The sequence below is a fragment of the Anolis sagrei genome, chromosome 5 (assembly GCF_037176765.1).
Source record: "Anolis sagrei isolate rAnoSag1 chromosome 5, rAnoSag1.mat, whole genome shotgun sequence".
In the NCBI taxonomy this organism is placed as follows: Eukaryota; Metazoa; Chordata; class Lepidosauria; order Squamata; family Dactyloidae; genus Anolis; species Anolis sagrei.
This window is the reverse complement of record NC_090025.1, coordinates 84165431-84186218: the sequence shown is the minus strand read 5'-3', so window position 1 is coordinate 84186218 and position 20788 is coordinate 84165431. Positions and strand designations below refer to the sequence as shown.

The 20788-nt window shown below is 36.1% G+C and overlaps 1 protein-coding gene across 7 annotated transcripts in view; it reads left to right on the top strand.

The window, feature by feature from the left end:
• Positions 1-20788, top strand: part of KMT2E (lysine methyltransferase 2E (inactive)) — a 69461-nt gene that overhangs the window by 22360 nt on the left and 26313 nt on the right. For 5 of the 7 annotated variants that reach the window (XM_060778346.2, XM_060778350.2, XM_060778349.2 and 2 more), the window contains 10 exons: positions 110-190; positions 1859-1917; positions 3625-3797; positions 4271-4309; positions 7807-8019; positions 10638-10768; positions 12898-13015; positions 14069-14178; positions 14866-15130; positions 18096-18194. In XM_060778346.2, the coding sequence (XP_060634329.2) occupies positions 110-190; positions 1859-1917; positions 3625-3797; positions 4271-4309; positions 7807-8019; positions 10638-10768; positions 12898-13015; positions 14069-14178; positions 14866-15130; positions 18096-18194 (1288 nt within the window). Of the gene's footprint in view, positions 1-109; positions 191-1858; positions 1918-3624; positions 3798-4270; positions 4310-7806; positions 8020-10025; positions 10114-10637; positions 10769-12897; positions 13016-14068; positions 14179-14865; positions 15131-18095; positions 18195-20788 lie in introns of those variants that run through there. The other 2 variants (XM_060778352.2, XM_060778353.2) reach the window with 2 other exon arrangements.

The window sequence follows — 20788 nt, the reverse complement described above, 5'->3', positions numbered from 1 at the left end:
AGATATTTGAGGAAAGAAAGCATCTAGTAGCATAAACAAAACTAGAAGGAATTGTATAAAGTTTCAAAACGGGTAAAAATTAAATTGTACTCTCTTTCCTTTTGAATAGTGTTTGGCAGCACATTGATTGCATGGGGATCGACAGGCAACATATTCCTGATACATACCTCTGTGAGCGTTGTCAACCTAGGTGAGCAGTATGTAGCTAATAAGAAATCGATTGTTATAGTTTTTGGAATTTCAGGGTAGAATGATGGAATGATTCTGTAACTCATCCCCATATATTTACAATACAGTTGATATTTCTAAATTTTATTGAAAATTAATTTTAATCTCTCATTATGAAAAGTAACTTCTATGACATACCAGAAATATGGATTCCTCAAGTAGTAATTCATAGCACAAGGTTACAAGAAGTGCCCTTTGTTGAAAGAGGAAGTATAGCTATTGCTTTTTATCTTCAAAAATTAAATTTCAGAGTAGAATAAAGAAAATTAAATTTTAGTTGTTCCAGCCCACATTAGGAATGGGGTTTGAGCATGTAGATTTATTCTGCACTGTGGGCAAAAGTGTGCAAACCTCCCAAAGCTTTTATCTTTATGTATGGAGCTTTATTCACAAGCAGTGCCAAACTGAGTATGTATCTTATCAGTAGTTCACCTAATAATGTACAAACATCATTTTTGTTGCTGTTTTCTAGATTAGGAAAATAGGCAGTCTGTTCTTGTTCAGTATCTCATTGAAGGCAAAGCTTTTGCACATTATTCCTGTCTTACTGCCTTGGGATTGTGAACACATCTATAAGGGAAGAATAAGAAACACGCACAACTAGTTAGCTGATTCTTTGGCCTTTCAACCCACCATGATTGGGTACACGTTGTGTACCAACCTGACTGTCAGGAGCCCATTATTTTTTTCTGTTAGTTCCATGCCCTTCTCCATCAGTTTTTTATCCCCGGTTTTGTTATACTGGCATGTAACATTTAATAGCATTAAGCAAAGGCAGGATAGATTTATGATAAAGGGAAAATCAGTGTTAAAGAATGGAAAGCACTGCAAATTTTAAATAATTAAAAAAGGTTTGTCTAATGGCTAACCAGCAGATTGAAGGATGGAAAAAAAGTTTTAAAAAAATCAGCCACACCCAGGTGACCACTGCTTATGCTAGGAATAAAAAGACAGGATTAAAACAAACGTATCAGGGTTAGGGAAAGTTTGTCCCTCTGAATGAATGTTAGACTATATCTCCCATCAGCTCTGACCAGCATAGTCAGTGCTGAGGAATGCATGGAGTTGCAATCCAGCAACACTGGCAGAACTGCACTTTGCTTTCTTCTAAAATGCATCATCCTTGTGAGAGTAAGGGGTGAGTGAGATCACCATTCTATACCAAATCTCTATTGGAAGGGGTGTAAGCAGCTTCAGTTTAATTATTTTCCATTTACTACTTATTGCTATACCTTTTAATCATAAGAATTTTGATTTAGCGAGTGGTTCTGTCATATAGTTTACAGAAAATAACACAAAAGTAATATGTTCAAAACTTTGGTCTTCTTTTTGGGTATGTAACTTGAACACTGAAGTAGTAGGCACTCGGATATAATCATGTTTATTTTTGTTATGTTTTTATATTGGTTTATCTCTGTTTTGCTTTGGGATTTGTAGTGAGCATAAAATTATTAGATTAGGGAACCCCTTCAGATAGTTAATCTAAACAGGTAAAAATGAACTCAAAAAGAATGGTGAATGTAAGCAGCTACTTAGATTTAAATCATTTCTTCCATTTAATTGCAAACTCTGTTTGTTAGAAAGTTTCTAATGTTTAAACAGCTTCATTTATTTTCCTTTTTTGAAACAGGACTTTAGATAAAGAAAGGGCCGTGTTGCTGCAGCGTAGGAAAAGGGAAAACATGTCAGGTAGGTAATGCTGCATATCTATGTATCTTTACAAATGTCGATCTTTGCAAGATTTGTTTCCTCTAAAGTTTAGACAGTACAACTTGCTTAAAGTCATCCAATGGGTTTTCATGGCAAAAGCTCTTGATAAACTTGGAGAAAGTTCTGTTGCCTTGATGGTATACCGGTAGCTCCCCAAATTCACTTTCCATTCAAATTTGGGATGATATGGACAGATCACATTGCATAATTGCAATAATCCATTGCTGTAAAATGGAATCATGGCCAGACATTTTGCAGGAAAAGAGATTTAGACAGGTTCAAAAATAAGGCCTAAGAGCACTTAGTTTTAATAACTGTTCAAACTGTTAGTTTGATATCCTTTGCTATAGATCAATTCTCAATCTTTGGCCTTCCAGATGTTTGGGCATTTAACACCCCCCAGAGCTCCAACCACCATGAGCAACCTTAGATGATCACCAAACTATGGTATAATTGTATGTTTCAGTGTCACAAACTTATTCTCATAGAAAGGAGGAACATGATGGTACATCCCTCCTTCCTATTGCATGTACGAACACGCTGTATGGACACAGATTATGCTGCTTATCATACCTCCTGTTGTTTTTTAATGCACATCTATGAATACAGTTATGGAGAAACAACAGTTATAGTGCCTGTTTCCCTCACATCCTGTATTTGGGCTCATCATAGACAACTGGTTAGTCACTTGGAAGAATCAGAATTTTGTGTATATATAGGCCTTTGACCTGACCCAGCAGGACAACTCTTATCTGGAGGTAGTTAATAACTAATCTAGCTGCAAGACTGTTAGATTTATATCCAGTATACATTGCAGTAAGAAGTGTGCACCAAATATATAGCCTGTCTGCAGAAACCAAGCAGAAAAATAAGTAGTTTACTCATAGATTACACTGTGTGATAATTTTGTTTGCTTAGTCATTCTCAGGATGGCTCAAGGAACAATCCATCGTTATTCGATAGTCATTTTGTGGTTGGATTGATATCTTGCTACTTTTTTATTACTGTTTTTCATACTAGATTAGTTAGCATGCCTCATGGATTCTTTAAAATCAGGTTTCATGTGCTCTCAAAAGTTAGATTTCAAGGATATCTTGACTATTGTCTCACTGGTCTTTTTCTATGAGGAATGAGATATATTTGAGTATGCTCATGGATGCTGCTGTTACAAGTTACCGTATCTTGCAGACCTGCAGCAAGCCCAAACCACTAGCAAGTTATCAGAAATTTGTTTCTAGTCTGGCATCTGTTTAGTGGGTGTGGTTTTCAAATTATTTAGAGAAGTTGTGGAGGATGTTTTCTTACAGATAAACCACAGCCCCGGGAACAGTTATTGCCATTTGGGGTTAGTTTGGTTGCACAAACCCCCTCGAACAGATGATGTGGTAAGTTGAGAGCAGAATTAATTTGAGGGTGCAAAAAAGAGGTTGCAGACCATATGTGGGAAATGGGTCATACTTTCCCCATACAGCCTTTATAGCTTCCTATAAACCACGACCTCTCCTAAGCAGGAATGTAAACACTTTTACATTTAAAAAGTGTAATATATTGTCATTTATGTAATTTGAGTTAATACTTGGAATATATATATATTTGCTATTAGTAATGTAAGCAAGCTAGTCATTCAGGGAATATCCAAATACTGAAGAAGAATTACAAGGTTTTTTATCCTGTTTTTTTTAAAAGATGGGGATACCAGTGCAACAGAAAGTGGTGATGAGGTTCCTGTAGAACTATATACTGCTTTTCAACACACACCAACTACAATTACTCTAACTGCTACAAGAGTCACCAAACTCACAGATAAGAAAAGGAAAAAAAGTGGGGAGAAAGAGCAAAACATCGCAAAATGCAAAAAGGTATGTTAATCATTAAATTTGTGTACACTTTAAACAGTCTGATTACAACGAAAAGAGAAAAAAGCAGGGTTAGGAAAAGTACAAAGGATATCAACATACAATAGATCCTGGTAGATTTGTTAATGTCGGCTGATCAGTTTTCCAAAAACACATTTTCATGTAGTTGACATCTATAAAATACATGTTCATGAATAGCTAAAGCAGTGAAAATTTCTGGCTTTTGAATAGTGAATATTTTTTCAACCACATATAAAATTAGATGATAATTAATGTTTTTGTACAAGTGGTTGAAACACATGTATGAAGGAAACATAGTGAGTTCTTTTTCATATGCCATAAGATTTCTTTTCTGTAAGAGGCACCTTTTCAGAAATGAGTTGTCATCTGTACACTTCTCCAGAAAATATTTGTTTTTTTTACCTTGAATTATCATTAAAAAATGACATTTTTGATTTGTAATTTGACATTTTCAGGCCTTTCGTGAAGGTTCTAGGAAATCTTCAAGAGTTAAGGTAAATGAATTTGTTATTTGAATTCCCATTCCTGTTGTATTTAGTGCAGTAAATAACACATTCACAATCCAAAGTAGATGAAAGTGAAGTAGAGGTATAGTTCACAAATGCCTGCTTCTTTTTGTTTAATTTTTGAAAAATTATACCTCACCTTTACAAAATAATGTTCCAAGGGGGATCACTGCATTAAACATTTATTAAAACAGTAGACAATAACAAAACTAAACGTTAAATATACATTCAAAGCAGCATTACAAAACAAAGCGAAATAGCATTAATTACCACAAACATCCCTTGAGATTTATTAACAGTGCAGATAGAGTAGTACAATACTAGGAAAGTCAAAACATGTACACATTAAAGTCAGATTCAGAGACTTCTTTTGATACCAGGTTAGTGATGAAGGAGTACCATAGTTCTTCTGACTAAGAAGTCATAGTATAGCCATAAAGAAGGCCTTCTGATGCTTAGATATTGCTGAGACAGGTAAGGCCATAGATAAGAAAGGGAAGGATTCCCACACTATGATAATGTTTTGAAGGTGATGAACAGAATTTGACATTAGTCTTGGAAACAATTGTAAGCCGTTAAACCTGTTCAAACAAGAGAGTTTCGTGCCTCCAATAGCTGGTGCCATTTGAAACAGAGTTTCCTGACACGCTTCAAAAATAGTGACATACAGAGGCCTTTGCTAACTTTCTTGAGATAAGTCAGAAAGGGCAAAGCCATCCTCTGAGTGTTGATAGTATCACATGCATGTGTCCTGATGCCTCCTTCCAACAGTCTGATTAACTGTTAAACAGCTTTAAGAGGACAGACTAGAAAGCGGAAGAAGACCAAGATTTAAGGAGCTGGACAGAAGTCTTAGAGTGCTGCCTTCCAAAATTAGGAAACAATTATATTATCTTGACAGAGCTGTCCAGTCTATTAGAGCATTGTTTATAGTAAAAAAAAAAAAGCAGGCAGAACTCTAAAAACATCTTTACTCATCAAGCTTTGACAGCTGCTGGTATTGTTTAGAGTTGAAGTTCAACTTGGGGAACCAGTGCATGCTTTGTGTGATGATCTGGTCTCTCATAATCAACTGATGCAAGTGTACTCTTTTAATTCTATTTTAGCTTCTTATATTTGAATAAGGATCCCCCAGTGGCACAATGGGTTAAACCAGGGGTCCACAAACTTTTTAAACAGAGGGCCAGATTATAATTTGAAAAAAAGAGAATGAATTCCTATGCACACTGCACATATCTTATACACAATACAATAATTAAAATGAAGAATAATGTTAACAAATATAAACTTATTAGTATTTCAATGGGAAGCGTGGGCCTGCTTTTGGCTGATGAGATAGGATTGTTGTTGTTGTTGTTGTTGTGTGCTTTCAAGTCATTTCAGGCTTAGGCTTAGGTTGACCCTGAGTGAGGGCCAGGTAAATGACCTTGGAGGGCCATATCCAGCCCCTGGGCCTTAGTTTAATTTTACTATCTCAGCAGATCGGCATTAAATGTATCCCATCCTTAGTTATCATACAACAAATAAACAGGAGCATTAGAGATATTCAGAGTGTAGTAGTAAAATCGTATCTGTCATACACGTCTTAACTATACTGGTACCTGTGTAATTTTATTTTCCTGCTGACAGTCAAAGGCACAATGGAACATCCATGTTTTTAGGTCTTTGTGGAAAGTGGACAGGGTAGGTGCTAGTTAGATTTTCCTAGGCAGAGAGTTCCAGAGCCGGGGGGCCACCACAGAGAAGGCCCTCTCCCTCGTCCTCAGCAGCCATGCTTGAGATGGAGGTGGAAGCGAGAGAAGGGACTCCCCGGATGATCTTAGGGCATGTACTGGTTCGTAGGGGAAGATGCGATCACAAAGATAGGCAGGTCCTGAACCGTTCAGGGGTATGTAGATGATAACCTGCACCTTGAATTGGGACCGGAAACTTATTGGCAGCCAGTGGAGCTGTTTGAATAGGGGGGTTGACCACTCCCTGTAGCTTGCGCCAGTTAGTAATCTGGCCACCGACCATTGCAGTATCTTCAATTTCTGGGCCATCTTCAAAGGCAGCCCCATGTAGAGTGTGTTCCAGTAATCCAATCTGGAGGTAACTAGGGCATGGACTACCATGGCCAAGTCGGACTTCATGAGGTCCGGGCACAGCTGGCGCACAAGCTTTAATTGCGCAAAGGCCCTTCCAGCTGCTGCCAACACCTGAGCATCAAGCATCAGGGCAGAATCCAGAAGGACTCCCAAACTGCATAATTGTGTCCTCAGAGGGAGTATAACCCTGTCGAGCACAGGTTGCCACTTGAGAGGCCACACGACTGACCTGGAGGACCTCTGTCTTGTCAGGATTAAGCTTCAGCTTGTAAGCCCTCATCCAACCCAACACAGCAGCAAGGCATTGGTTAAGGATCCGGGGGGCTTCCTTGGAATTAGATGAAAAAGAGTAGTAGAGTTGTGTGTCATCTGCATAGATTAGTATTTTTAGTAATATTAGTATTATTCCATTCTCATAAGCCTTGGTATGGCTCTTCAAGAGAACCTACTTGAATCTATAAGATCTATCAGGGGAGGTTAACTTGAAATTTGATGTTACTTACATCAATCATTCTGGTAGTGATATTCTTTCATGGGCAAATACAGCTTTTCACTATAATGAGTACTCGCTGGAGCTAGATTTCAGCCCCAACTAGTGTCTTGCCAAAGAAGAGCTATGGTACAAGCATGATGTACCAAAAATGCTTAAAACCTATGCCAGAAGCATTTAAGACACCAGGTGGTTAGATAGTGTATTTGTATGCTATGAGCTTGGGCAACAGGCCCATCAGGTTTCTAGGGTGATCACATGTATTACCTAGCATATTGTTTTCTGAATAAATCAGTAGTGGGTTTGGCTATAACAGCAGTTCTACACACCAGTTGTCACCAGAAGAACTTCGTAGGGAATTCACCTGGATTAAACAGTTCACTTTCACCTGAAACTTGAAGGTTGACAAGCATGGCTTGGTTATGATATCTTTCTCTTGCCAAATTCCATATTGGATTTTGTAGGTTTTCTTTACTTGTCCATAAGGGAATACTTCTCTTGAACACTGCTTTTTTCTGGTTCCATTCCTCTGCCGGTCAAGAATAGAAAGTTGGACAGATTGAAATATTTTTAGTGGGAAGTAGACCCAAGAGTCCCACATTTTCACAGATACTCTTGCTGAAAAGAGACTTACATGGGGTTAAGTACTGGCAATTACTCAGTGCTTTCTGTGTAGATAAGACTTCTTTTGTCTTCAGGTTTGAATTATTGTTAATGTTTTTGACAGATTCTAGTTCTAAATTCTAGTTTTTAAGGTCCGCGATTGGAGGGGTTTTCCTCCTCTTAACAAAAATAGATTTCTGTGTTGATCCGCCTTCTAAAATGAGAAGAATTGGCTCTTTCTTTTTGGGTCCATTTCACATTAAGTCCAAGGTTATTTTCTAATGTTTGTGATTATTTTGTTTTAGGGTTCAGCTCCAGAGATCGATCCTTCTGACAGTTCAAACTTTGGATGGGAAACTAAAATCAAGGCTTGGATGGACCGTTATGAAGAAGCAAACAACAACCAGTACAGTGAAGGTGTTCAGAGAGAGGCCCAGAGAATAGCTTCAAGATTAGGAAATGGAGATGACAAAAAAGAAGTGATCACCAGCAATTCAGTCTTCAAACCTCCAGTAGAGGTAAATGAAGTGATAGAACCCAACAACCTTTCATAAGAACTAAAAACTATTTCAGTAGAAATATAGTTCACTATTTTGGTCTTCCTGTTTTAACACTATTTTTTAGTACGGGAAAACCTTTTTTTGGTTCTGATGAAGAATGGGTTACCAGTTATGAGCAATAGCTGTCCGAATTACTATTTCCCCTTCTCTTTAGACATTGTTTCTATTTTGCTACATTCTTTCACTTTACAGTTTATTTTTTAAATGATATTAATGGTTTGCAATAGTCCACAAAGCAAGCGAACCCCAAACAATCAAAGAAGCAAGTTGATTTCCCTCAATGTCTTCCTAAAATTTCATTTCTGAATTTGAGGGGATGTCCAGGAATATACATAGAGAAGGGTTTAAACCCTGTGATATTCAAAACAGAACCATACATTGCTAACTTGGTTCCAGAAGGAGCCCATCTTTTCCTGGAAGGGGCTTATTTATTAAGTCTCACAAGCTTATGCTTCAATGCCAGCTTTTGGGGTGAATCTTAGACAAATAAAAAGAGCTTCCCTTGAACTGGTTAATTAATGTACGGAAGTAGAAGGAAAAAAGTTGGTTTCTGTTACCTGTTGGGTAACTTAATTCATTGTTTTATGGTCTAGGAAGCTGTTTAGCTATTATATTCCTTAAAAACCAAACACTTAACTCTTTCACTATTAACATCAGTGGAAATTATACCTGAATTCTGATGTAGTTTCCTCAGTTACTGCATCTTCAAAAAAATTTAAAGTAAGTATCAGAAAAACATTTCTTCTGAAAAGTGTTTGCATATCCACTTACAAAGTGTAGAAAGACAAATTTATAAGAAGTCAACATTTTAAAGGAGTTACTGGTATTGGTCTGATGCAAAGATAATATGGAACCCTTGAAGGGGAAAATTGAATATATTATACAAGTTTTATAGTCAAATCTATACATTAATAATTAGTGTTATTTACCATGGTGGCCTAGCTAATCCGCTTCTTTTTACAGAGCAACAAATTCAGTGAAAACAGGAAAATAATTTAAAAGAATGTTCACAGATTTAACTTTGTTTGAATGGCTTTAATTTTTTACTAGGAAGCCATAATTTTTACTGGGATAATTATTTGCTAAAACATCCCACTGAGTTAGAACCAAGAAGAAATGTCTTTCTCTTCTTTGGGAGTAGATCCCTAATGAAAAGGAAATCTGTTGAATCTTTCAGCATTTGAGACATCTGGGAATTCCAGAAAAATGCTGACAATTTATCTATCAATTTCTTTAAAAAGAAAACAATTTTATATGCTAGCCAGAAACAGTGTGGTGAGATTCTAACAGTCTGTTACTCCCTTGAAAACCTGTCACTTCCTTTTCTCAGTTGGAATTTCCCATGAGGGGAAAAGGCTGAAATGTATGAAATGCTATAGCAGAGGTGTCATAAAAAATTGAGTATTCATGTAGCAATTTAGTAACAAATCACATTATGAAAGTAGTGGTGCTATTTCTAATAGGAACGGAAAGTTAAGTTAATAGGTGCTGTGTCTAAATCCCCATTTACCATGTTTCAGACATGGTATTATTTCCCTCTCTTGGCACTTCCAGAAAAAAAGCAATGTATCCCAAGTATACCCATACATAATGTCACATTACCTAAGTTCTGTTTACTTTATATGTCTATGGTTTATCACAGCCAGTCCTTAAGAAAGAGTGAAAAAGTTTCTGCCCCAACCAAATCTCATTTTTGAAGTGCTAGGTTAATTCATCTTCAAATATGTAATGCAGGATTCCCACCCTAGTCCAAATAACTACTCGGTGTCAGTAAATTACCAAGAATACAAAAAGTTAGCGTCAGCTGCCTGTTATGCAATCTTATGGAAGGGATCTGCAAGCTATTTGATTAATTTAATGTTGGTAAAGCTAAACTAAACATAAAGGAAAGTTGCCTTCTCAGATCTTGTAATAAGAAGCATCTTTGCTTCTTTCCCTCTAGCATCAGCATGGCGCACGTTGACGCACTCCTTGGAGGAATGTCCCTGCTTGCAGAGACCGCCTAGATATAGGCCAATTGTCTTTTGATCAGAAGTGACACAATTACAAGAGGTGTGAGTTCCTTAGTTGTTGTGTCAGAGTACAGTAAGATTTTGCTTAGAAAGGCATATTCCCACTTGAGGCTGTTAAAATGCACAAGAAGTTTCCTTATCCTAGAAATCAGCATGTTGACATTTTTGTTAAAATGCATCTTACTGGGAATCTTTCCTTTGTCCCTACTAGTAGATTAGAGAGGACACTGCATATTTCATGTGTCGTCCTCCCCCAATTCAGACCTTTTAACCAGAGTGTGAAGCATCTCTTAGGACAGAATTCCTCCTGATATCCTTTGAAAAGCTTGTCTTGGTTATCCATTTGGGGAGTTTATAGATAAGGTGAAGTTATTATCAATTCTAAAATGGACATTTATGGTATCTGCCCTTTCAGGAAGAAAGTTAATTATCTTTTGAAAAGAAAGAATTACCATTTAAATTCACAGAGTTGTTCCTTAAAGGGGTATGCTGTAATCTGTATCTTAGTAGCATTAATACAATCAGCTTAATTAGATTACTGACATTATTCTTTTCTTCTTCTAGAGCTATATTCAAAAAAATAAGAAAATCCTAAAAGCTGCCAAAGACTTGCCTCCAGATGCACTAATTATTGAATATCGAGGAAAGTTCATGCTGAGAGAACAATTTGAAGCTAATGGATATTTCTTTAAGAGGTACTTTTCTTTAAAATCTTGTTTTAAATTGCTTACATTTTTTCAATCAATTTTCCCCTCTCAGCTTCTGATAAACATTCATGCCCTGAAAATTATGGTCTATCTTCCTGGGCTTTCTATTCCTCACACCTTGACAAACATGTCTTTCAAAACTGAATGGCTAATACCCTTGATGATTCTATAGTATTGCTCTTCCATAGATCCGCTTGAGATCCTTTAACATCTCATTTCTTGGCTCTCATAGTTTCCTCTCATCTAACCATTTAAATTTTGGTTGCTTCAGCTTTCTCATTATATCTCAGTGTACTAGGTCTCTTCTTTGAACTAGTTTCATCTTCTTTTGTTTGATAGTCCTATACAGAATACATAATTGTTGTGTTATGTTCTTTCAAAATAAGTAGATTTTCTTCTTAATGGCTTTTGAAATGGTGTCCAGGTGACCACTAATGCCACATTGTAATACAAAACCAAATACAAAGAAAAGGGCATTTCAGAGAAACTTATAGTTGTCTTTTGATCAGAAGTGATGCAGTTACAAGAGGTGCAAGCTTTTTTAGTTGTTGTGTTGGAGTACAGTAAGATTTGGCTCAGAAAGGTGCATTTCTGCTATTGAAAAACACAAAACCTTTCCTTTTTCTAGAAATCAGCATGCTGACATTTTCATTAAAATATGTTTTACTTGAAGTCTGTCCTTTTAATTGGCTGCTGTGGCCTGCTAGCACTCCCTTTTCACTTCCACAGAGTCTTCTTGGGCGTCTCGGACATGCAAATTCATCACACTAAACACCCAGAAATGCTTACTATGTGGAGATCTAACATAAACTACATTTGACTACAGTCGTCTTATGGAGTTTTGCCCTCGGGCTTTTAAACTTCGCCCTCTTCTGGTTTAGGAGAAGAGATCTCCACAAACAAGTAATTGTATTTTACTTGTTATGTTTAAAATGAATTTGCCAGAGTAGATGCTAAATTCAGAAAATGCATAATGGAAACCTTTGAACCTTTGCTAACTTCTTTGTCAGGCAAAGAAGTTAAAAACACAAGCAAAAAGTAAAGACAGGCCTACATTTTGTCTCAGATGTTCTTCTGTTGTCAGTTAAGATGGCACTGGGGGATTTTGAAGCAGGCAGCGGGCACTCCTTCTCAACCATGTGAGGACCAGGACAAAGGGCAATAAAAGACCAGTCATAAAAGTGCAATTTCCAAGCTCTTTGACAAGCTATCCATACATTATCCATACATTGCTTGTGTACTTCTCTGTGCACCAAACAGCCATCCTATATAAGCCTCCATCATTCAGTTTAAAGAGCACACAAACAAGCAAGCAAGCTGCCTCACCAAAGGATAGCTACAGGAAGAGGAAACCGCTTGGTAAAAATAGATCCAAATGATGTAAAGGAAATAAGGTGTGCTTCTTACAGGAAATGTTAAAATGCGAAACCTACCACCAGGGTCCACAACCACCAGAGCAAACATGACATCTAGACATGATACTTGGAGACAGTGTAAAAGCAAGAAAGTTTTGCTATTCCTTCTCTAGTAATTTAAGACTCAGAAGATGCAGAGTTATTCAGCTTACAATTATTACACTTGTTTTGTTACATTCCATTGAAATACATATTTTCCAAGTATTTTCCGGAAGATGCTAAAGAACTGAATTATCCAAAACAATGTTTTTTCTAATTGTATCAGTCTTGGATTACATTTCAACGCTGGCACAGAAGCCATTTAATATAGATATGGTTGATCCCAGATACTCATCATATCAGTGCTACACATCTTAGTTAGGCATGGCCAATTTTTTAAAAAATTAATCTAAGAAAATGTAATAAAAAGCTCCAAAGTTGTGAGTATTCCTTGAGATAGCATAGTGATTAAATGAAAGTAGTTTGCATGTTTAGTGGAGTGATCTCCATCTCTACTTGCCATATTTCAAGCCTTCTTTAACCCTTCCCCCCCCCCCTTTTTTCCCAAGTAAGTATACATTAAATTGCCTGGGGGAAAAACCCCAAAATAAAAGCAATAATATCATGTCAATAATTTTAAGTTTACAAAATTTTTCAATTTTTTAAATCATTTGTCTGGGATTAAACTACTTTGTCCAATGATAATTTCTGTTGTTGTTTCAGGCCATATCCCTTTGTTCTATTCTATTCTAAATTCCATGGACTAGAAATGTGTGTGGATGCAAGAACTTTTGGAAACGAAGCTCGATTTATCAGACGATCTTGTACACCCAATGCTGAGGTAGGCTCTTACAGTTTTTTAAAAATGTATTATTTGCTAAAACTATTGTCAGTTGTTGAAAATTGTAGATACTGGAGAAATAATTGGAAACCAAATGATTTCAGAAGATAGTCAGCTGAGAACTACTGTTGTGTTAAGGCCTTGGCCTTTGTAAGCCGCATCGAGTCCCTCGGGAGATGCTAGCGGGGTACAAATAAAGTTTAATAATAATAATAATAATAATAATAATAATAATAATAATAATAAGACAATAATAGTTAGTTGAGCTAATCAAGTGGATAGATTCAATCAAGGAAGACATCGCCCCGAATCTGCAAGAGCTGAGCAGGACTATTGATGATAGAGGTGACTTAGAAGTCCTCATTCATAGGGTTGCTATAACTGCATGAGGTTAGCTATATGGATTTATTTTCCAGTAATAAAATGACAGCCTCGTAAATTTCAAAATTTTAACATCTAGTTCCACAACCTTTTAAGGACTGCAAAAATAAACAAAAGGTTTTTTTTTCCAGAAAATTTTTCAGGCATTGCAACTTAGATCAATCATTCTAGTAAATCATAAAACATAGAGAAAACAAAAGAGAAAATACTAGAGAATCACTTAATTCATATATTCCTTTGCATATAAAAGTGTAGGAATGCACTAATTACTTATATGAAAATGGAAATGAAGGGGGCTTGCAAATTGTAATTTGGGTTAAGAGTTTAATTAGAAATTGGTTGAAGAAGCTGTTGGGAAATAGTGTTTTAGCTCCATGCTGACAACTTGAAATCTGGAGGAATGTCTTGACCCAAATAATACAAAAAACATGTTGAAATAAAGACCAGTGCATTTTAGGGGTTTTTTTTTAATGCTGCATGGTTGTCAATAAATGATAGGTGGACTCTATAATCTATTTTATAATAGTTTTTATTCCAGTTAACCTATCCTGCACAACGGCTTTTCCCTAAAAATAATAACTAGATGAAGTTTTTATGGGGGATGTATTTGTTCTTAAATTTCTTTTTAAATATACATAGGCATATTTAAACATGTTATGTAACTTCTTTTAGGTCAGGCATGCCATTGAAGATGGAACCATTCATCTTTATATCTACTCCATCCAAAACATTCCAAAGGGAACTGAAATAACCATTGCATTTGATTTTGATTATGGAAATTGGTAAGTAATATTGCACATCATTATTAAGTTAAATTCATCTATATCATGTTTGTAAGGATAACATTCCTAGGTTGTCAGCATAAGCGAGTCAATGTGAACACATTTTTCACAGGAGTTAACAGAGAATCTGTTATCACTCTGCCATATGTGGCTTTAAAATTACAATATCTATCAGTTGTATGTACTAATAAAGTAGATGCTATTTTCCTTTGAATAGATGGACAGACCATTGTACAAGAACCTCCTTCTGAATATCTTTTGGTTCATTTTGATTGCTTTATTTTTCCTTTCTTTGAACAACAGACTGAAATGTCATATCACAAACGGATGCTGATGTAGCCAGTTGCAAAACTGGCTAGCACTAGAGCGTAGCAACTGTTTGATAACACAGGCCCATCCAGACATATGGAACAAGTTAGAGTCTTTCTCGATTCTCGCCCACATTTGTTAACGTTATGACAAACTGGAAATTTGGTTGAGTATCTAGCTATCGCTTTGAAACATCCCTTTGGTAACTAGAAGTTTACTGAGTTTGTGGTTTCTCTGGACATAATGGAGTTGAATTCATAAGTAAACATGCATCAGATCAGACTGCACAGCAAGTAAGATTGTTTCACAGTGTTTGTAAACCCAATAATCATAATGACACTTTTTTCCAATTTAACTCTTTTCTCTCTTTTTTAAAAGCAAATACAAAGTGGACTGTGCTTGCCTCAAAGAAAATCCTGAATGCCCAATTCTTAAGCGGGTTTCTGAGCCTACAGAAAACATAAATACAGGTTATGAAACTAGAAGAAAAAAGGGCAAAAAAGAGAGGGATGCTTCCAAGGAAAAAGAAACTCAAAACCAGAACATCACTTTGGATTGTGAAGGAGCAGCTGCTAAAACAAAGTTTCCAGACAACAGACAAAGGAAGCTTTCTCCTCTTAGGCTGTCCATCTCAAATAATCAGGTATTACAGTGTTTTCTAGAATGAGCATTTTATTTTGAACCTCTGCACCTAAAGCGCTTCTTCACAGGTAGCCTTCCCATTGGCTATGTTATAGAGTCCAGTTCCATGGGCATGCGAGCCTTTTGTGCATTTTGTAGCTTCTAAATGTGAAATCTGCCTTAATTTGGTTGATGCGGTATAATATGGAATAGTACTGGTACTGTAGCTCTTTTTTTTACTTATCTATCCTTATTGCATTGCACCAGTATGCATCAAAATGTTTGCTTTGAATATTTTTGCAGCTCACTGATGTAAGAACATCATGCTGTGTCTGAGGTCCTATGGGGCCTATTGCTGATTTAAAAATAATGACACATAAGTTATGTTGATGATTCTAAGATAAGACTTTATTTAAGCAAATTGTTTTAACATACATTATTTTAAAATGTCACCTTTTTCTGAAAAGTTTTTTAAACAAATCTGGCAGTGGTTATTATTTAAGAAGATTTTAGATATGTCATCATATTTTGTAAATATAGTAATAGAGTCATTCTTTAGTAAAAATTTGCAAAAGTGTCAGATTATTGGCAAGATATAAAAGTTAACATTGACCTTCAATAAAGGGGCGAGTGCCTTTTCTGGTTTGGTTGTACATACAGTGTTCAAAGGCCCGAAGACCAATGGAAACAATTATTAAAGGAGAATTGGAATTTGGAAATGAGGATCTCATGAGTATTTAAAAATCAGATTACATTAGTTTTTCACTGTTTCAACAGGGACTTCCATACAATGAGCTTAGGAAGGAAGTGAAAAGATGTAACATTATTGGAAACAATTGAGATTATAAAGTTTTATTTTGATTTTATGAACTGTTTATTTGATAGTTGCTGAAATTAGAAATATTCATGTAATGGGAGAAGAAAAATAGGAAATGAAGAAGATAATGACTAGATTTGGATGCCACAGTAGGGAGAGTTCCAACTAGCCATGATTTTTTGTTGTTATATTACTATTGGCTGAGTGCTGGTGCAAACAATCTATTCACTCCTCTCACAGCAGCCCAGTTAACTAGGAATGAACATCTTTGCATGTTAGCTGAACTGGTTTGCAGATAAGGGTTTTCCTGGGTTGATGTTCCCACACCACTTTTTTTTTTATTTCTGGAAGGTTTAGCTACACCACTGGGGAAACGAGCCTTGTGTGAACAAAACAGCACACCACTTATTCTTAATAAGTCAGGATTCTCCATAATCCTGGTTTAGTTTTGCATCTAAATACAATCAGCAACTGTGGGAGGAGAAGAAAATCCCATGGTATTCAGAGGCAAAATCTCAATCATAGTGGATTGCATCTTCATGCGGTCCCGAGAATCCCGCTTCTGATGGTGTTGGCCCCAAAATTATAACAAAAAGAGAATTGTGTCCTAGACAAAATTAGCTTGTTACATATACAGGCAGTCCCCAAGTTACGAACAAGGTTTATTCTTAAGTTAAATTTCTTTGTAGGTTGGAAAAGGTATGTTTTGAAGTGTAACTCCAGCCAAAAATATACACCATATTCTTTAGTTTTGGATAGCATAGGAAAGGATTAATACCCATGTGGAGCTTGTTTTGCTATCTGCGCCCCTGTTCAGAAAATTTCACTTCACTTTCTGTTGGGTTGCTGTGGAAACAAGGATTGTCGAGAAAGCTTCGGTTAAGACACTTTTTCCCCATGATAACTCTTTCAGAAGTGATCTCACTTCCTGTTGTCTCAACCTCTGTTCTTAACTTTGAGTTGTTTTTAAAGTCAGGTGTTTGTAACTTGGGGACTGCTTGTATCTTATATTTATAACAGTTTGACACACCTGAGATATATATATATATATATATATATATATATATATATATATATATATGCTACTATGAAAATAAATTTTTGAACATGTACAGCAAATTTTCACATTTATATTATATATATATATATATATATATGTATGTATATTATATTATATTAATGTGAAAATTTGCTGTACATGTTCAAAATTTTATTTTCATGGTAGCATTATACTAAGTCATATGTATATATAAGTCATAATATATAGGTAATATTAAATATATCTTATTTAATTAGTTGTGCCCAGTGACAAAATGCTAGTGACATTTTACTTGACTGTTTTATACACGTAACTATGACTGAATTTCTGCATATTTACCTGGGAGTAAGCCCCAATGAATTCAGTAGGATTTACTTCTGAGTAGATAAGTATAGCATTGTGCTATAATCATAAGTCACAAATATATTGTAAAACATTATTTGATCACTAGTTTGCTAAAACTCTGAATGTTTTTCTCTTCTAGGTCAGTGGCTCCCAACCCTTGTTTCTTCAGATATTTTGGACTTCAGCTCACACAAGTCCTATTCCTAGCAGCTGGCAAGCTGGCTGGGATTTCTGGGAACTGGAAGTCCAAAACAAAGGTTGGGAACCACTGTTCTATATGGTATGTTAAAAGTAGCCTAAACTGGGTATATTTCCATATTTATAGACAAACATTCTAAAATATGATAATGTAGTTTTGGATTGTAGTTTCTGTCTTTTCCCTTTTTGCTGAACATTCATTCAGTTCACTGGATAGTTGTCATGAATTTGTTAACTTGCATATATTCAAATATTTCGTATTAAATCTCACACATCTTTCTGTATTTGAAATAGGGAAAATACTTTAGTCAGTGGATATACATTTCTTTGGCTAAGAAAGTGTGACTTGTAGATTCTGTATATTTGTTAACTTGGTTGGCTGCTCTTGTAGTGATGTAGATTTCATACATAGCAATCCTGTGCCTGCCTACTCAGAAGTAAGTCATATTGAATTCAGTGGGACTTACTCCCAGGTAAGTGTATAGGATTGCTGCTCTAGTACTGTTATTCTATGTTGAGTTCCTTCAGTAATAGCAGCAGTAGCAATAGTCGTAGAGCTTCTGTAAAGCAGTCATTTCCATCTTTCAGGAGCCAGATTTTATTGATGATATAGAAGAAAAAACTCCTGTTAGCAATGAAGTAGAAATGGAATCAGAGGAGCAGATTGCAGAAAGGAAAAGGAAGATGGTAAGTTGGGAAGTTAGTAGCTGCCTAAAGCTGTCACTGAAATTTGGTGAAAGCTGCTCTTCCCATGCTAATTGTTGCTGCTTCTCTTAGGTGTTTAGCATTTGAGAATATTTGAAATCTGCTCCTTGATTCATGCTGACCACATCTCAAACTTTCTAATGTGAATGAATCAGTGAGTGTTTCTGTTTTAGCTTGGTTATTAATTTCCGAACAGGGTGTCTGCTTGCATGTGTTCTAAAGTTTGCTTACAAATTGTTTTCTGTTTCTGATGTAATGTTCCAGTGAACAAAAAACATTTTCATCCTGATCGTTGTGATTTATTTTGATTGGTCAAATATAAACATGTCAACTTCTAGGTTTTTTTTCAAGTGAAATACACTATCCTCTGTGTAGCATTTATAAACAGAAGGGTACAAATATTTTAGCCTATTATTAAAGAAAGGAGAAGAGGCACACAAATTTGCTTAAATTTGCTTAAATTTGCACATTTCTATCTCACCTTATTTTTTAAAAAATGAAGGGTGGGACATTGAGCAGTAGCTTGAGCACATCAGAGGGTGAAGAAAAACTGGATATATTGGAACTCCACAGACGTTGGGTATCTTTGAAATAAAAGGATATTTCAGAAGGGACTGAGGAGTAGAAAATGTTTGGAAGAAATTGTTATTAAAAAAATTGGGATGATGTAGCTGAATAACAGGTTGCTTGATCTACTATCAGTGGTTCTCAACTTGTGGGTCTCCAGATGCTTTGGCCTTCAACCCCCAGAAATCATAACAGCTGGTAAACTGACTGGAATTTCTGGGAGTTTTAGGCCAAAACACCTGGAGACCCACAGGCTGAGGACCACGGTGCTGAATATCAAATCCGGTCTCTTCTTCCCGAGGTATATGACAGGTTGGAATTATGTTAAATTCTTTTCTAATTTTCATTTACAATTTCTTGCCCTTTTGTACAAGTTTTACGCAAGTCTTAGTTTTTATGCTTTATCTCTCTGCTTGAGTTTCCATTCCTGATTATTATGATGACTGTCACATCCTCTCTTTCTATGTTTTGTTCTTACTATCTACCTGTTATTGCATCTTTCTCTGTCTTAGCTACACTTGTGTCTTGGGCTTTTGAACTTCATGAAGACACAGCTCCCATGTCTTTCCATCCAGACTCTTGTGTCAAACTTTATTTATCATTTCTGAAATTGTCACACTTATCACAATATTAGACTCTTTTCTTCTATAAGGAGTATATGCCAGGTCCTATCATTTCTTCTGTTTTAGTTTCTTCATAATCCCATATCTCCTTGGGGGCTGACTACTTATAAGATGCTGTTTCCTGAAGGGAGTTCCCAAGGAGTCCTTCAGATGACCTGAGGCAACCATGTTTTGTTTCTTACAACATTTCATTATTGTTGAAATGTAATTTGCCATGGAAACATTGGAAAAAATAGAGAATACTATTTTTTTTGCATTATATTTAAAGTGGAATTCCTTGTCTATTTTATGGTGTAATTCAGTGACATGATGGTAGTTCCCTCTGCAGGGTTTCTTTCCTACAGTATTCTCCCTATTTCAGATTTCTCAGAATATATAACAAAATTCATTCTTCAGTATTGTGATCACATTTTGGTTCTTCAATCTTTACTGTTACTTTAGGGGTTCTTTTATAAAAATGTGTAGCTTAACATACAAATATATGCCTTTCTAACTTTCATTCTGCAACAGTCCTTCTTGTGCTTAAAATAAAAACCCTGACAAACGATCATAAATATTTATACTTTTTTCCAGTCCCTCTTTGTTTTAAACAAAGCCTTTTATGGTTTTTCATCTCATTTATTTCCAAACTTGTCTTATTCTCTTCTTTACTTACTCACACATCATAATTTTCCCTGTTTAAAACAAACAGCAATCCCCAGGGACTGGACAGGAAGATCAGGATGGACTATGTTCATCAAAAAAAGGGATCTTTTTTTTTTGGTAGCACTGTGTTCCAAATGTGAAGTCTATGAAGTGGTCTGGAATGTGGTTTAAGAAGAAATTGAATGCAGGGTTTTTTTTTAGAGGGGGAGGCATTCTTAACATATTGTGATAACTCATTTTGAGTAGTTGTTTTAGGGCCCACAGTAACCTTCAGTTACATATTTATCTTTCATTTGAACTCATCTTTATTGGGAATGATATATTCATGTATTAGCCTAGAAATTTTAGTCAAAAAATCAGCCCCAAAAAACAGAGTTACCTTATCCATGGGTTGGTGCGAATCATAGAATCAAAGAGTTGGAAGAGACCTCATGGGCCATCCAGTCCAACCCCCTGCCAAGAAGCAGGAATATTGCATTCAAATCACCCCTGACAGATGGCCATCCAGCCTCTGTTTTAAAGCTTCCAAAGAAGGAGCCTCCACCACGCTCCGGGGCAGAGAGTTCCACTGCTGAACGGCTCTCACAGTCAGGAAGTTCTTTGCCATGTTCAGATGGAATCTCCTCTCTTGTAGTTTGAAGCCGTTGTTCCGCGTCCTAGTCTCCAAGGAAGCAGAAAACAGGCTTGCTCCCTCCTCCCTGTGGCTTCCTCTCACATATTTATAAATGGCTATCATATCTC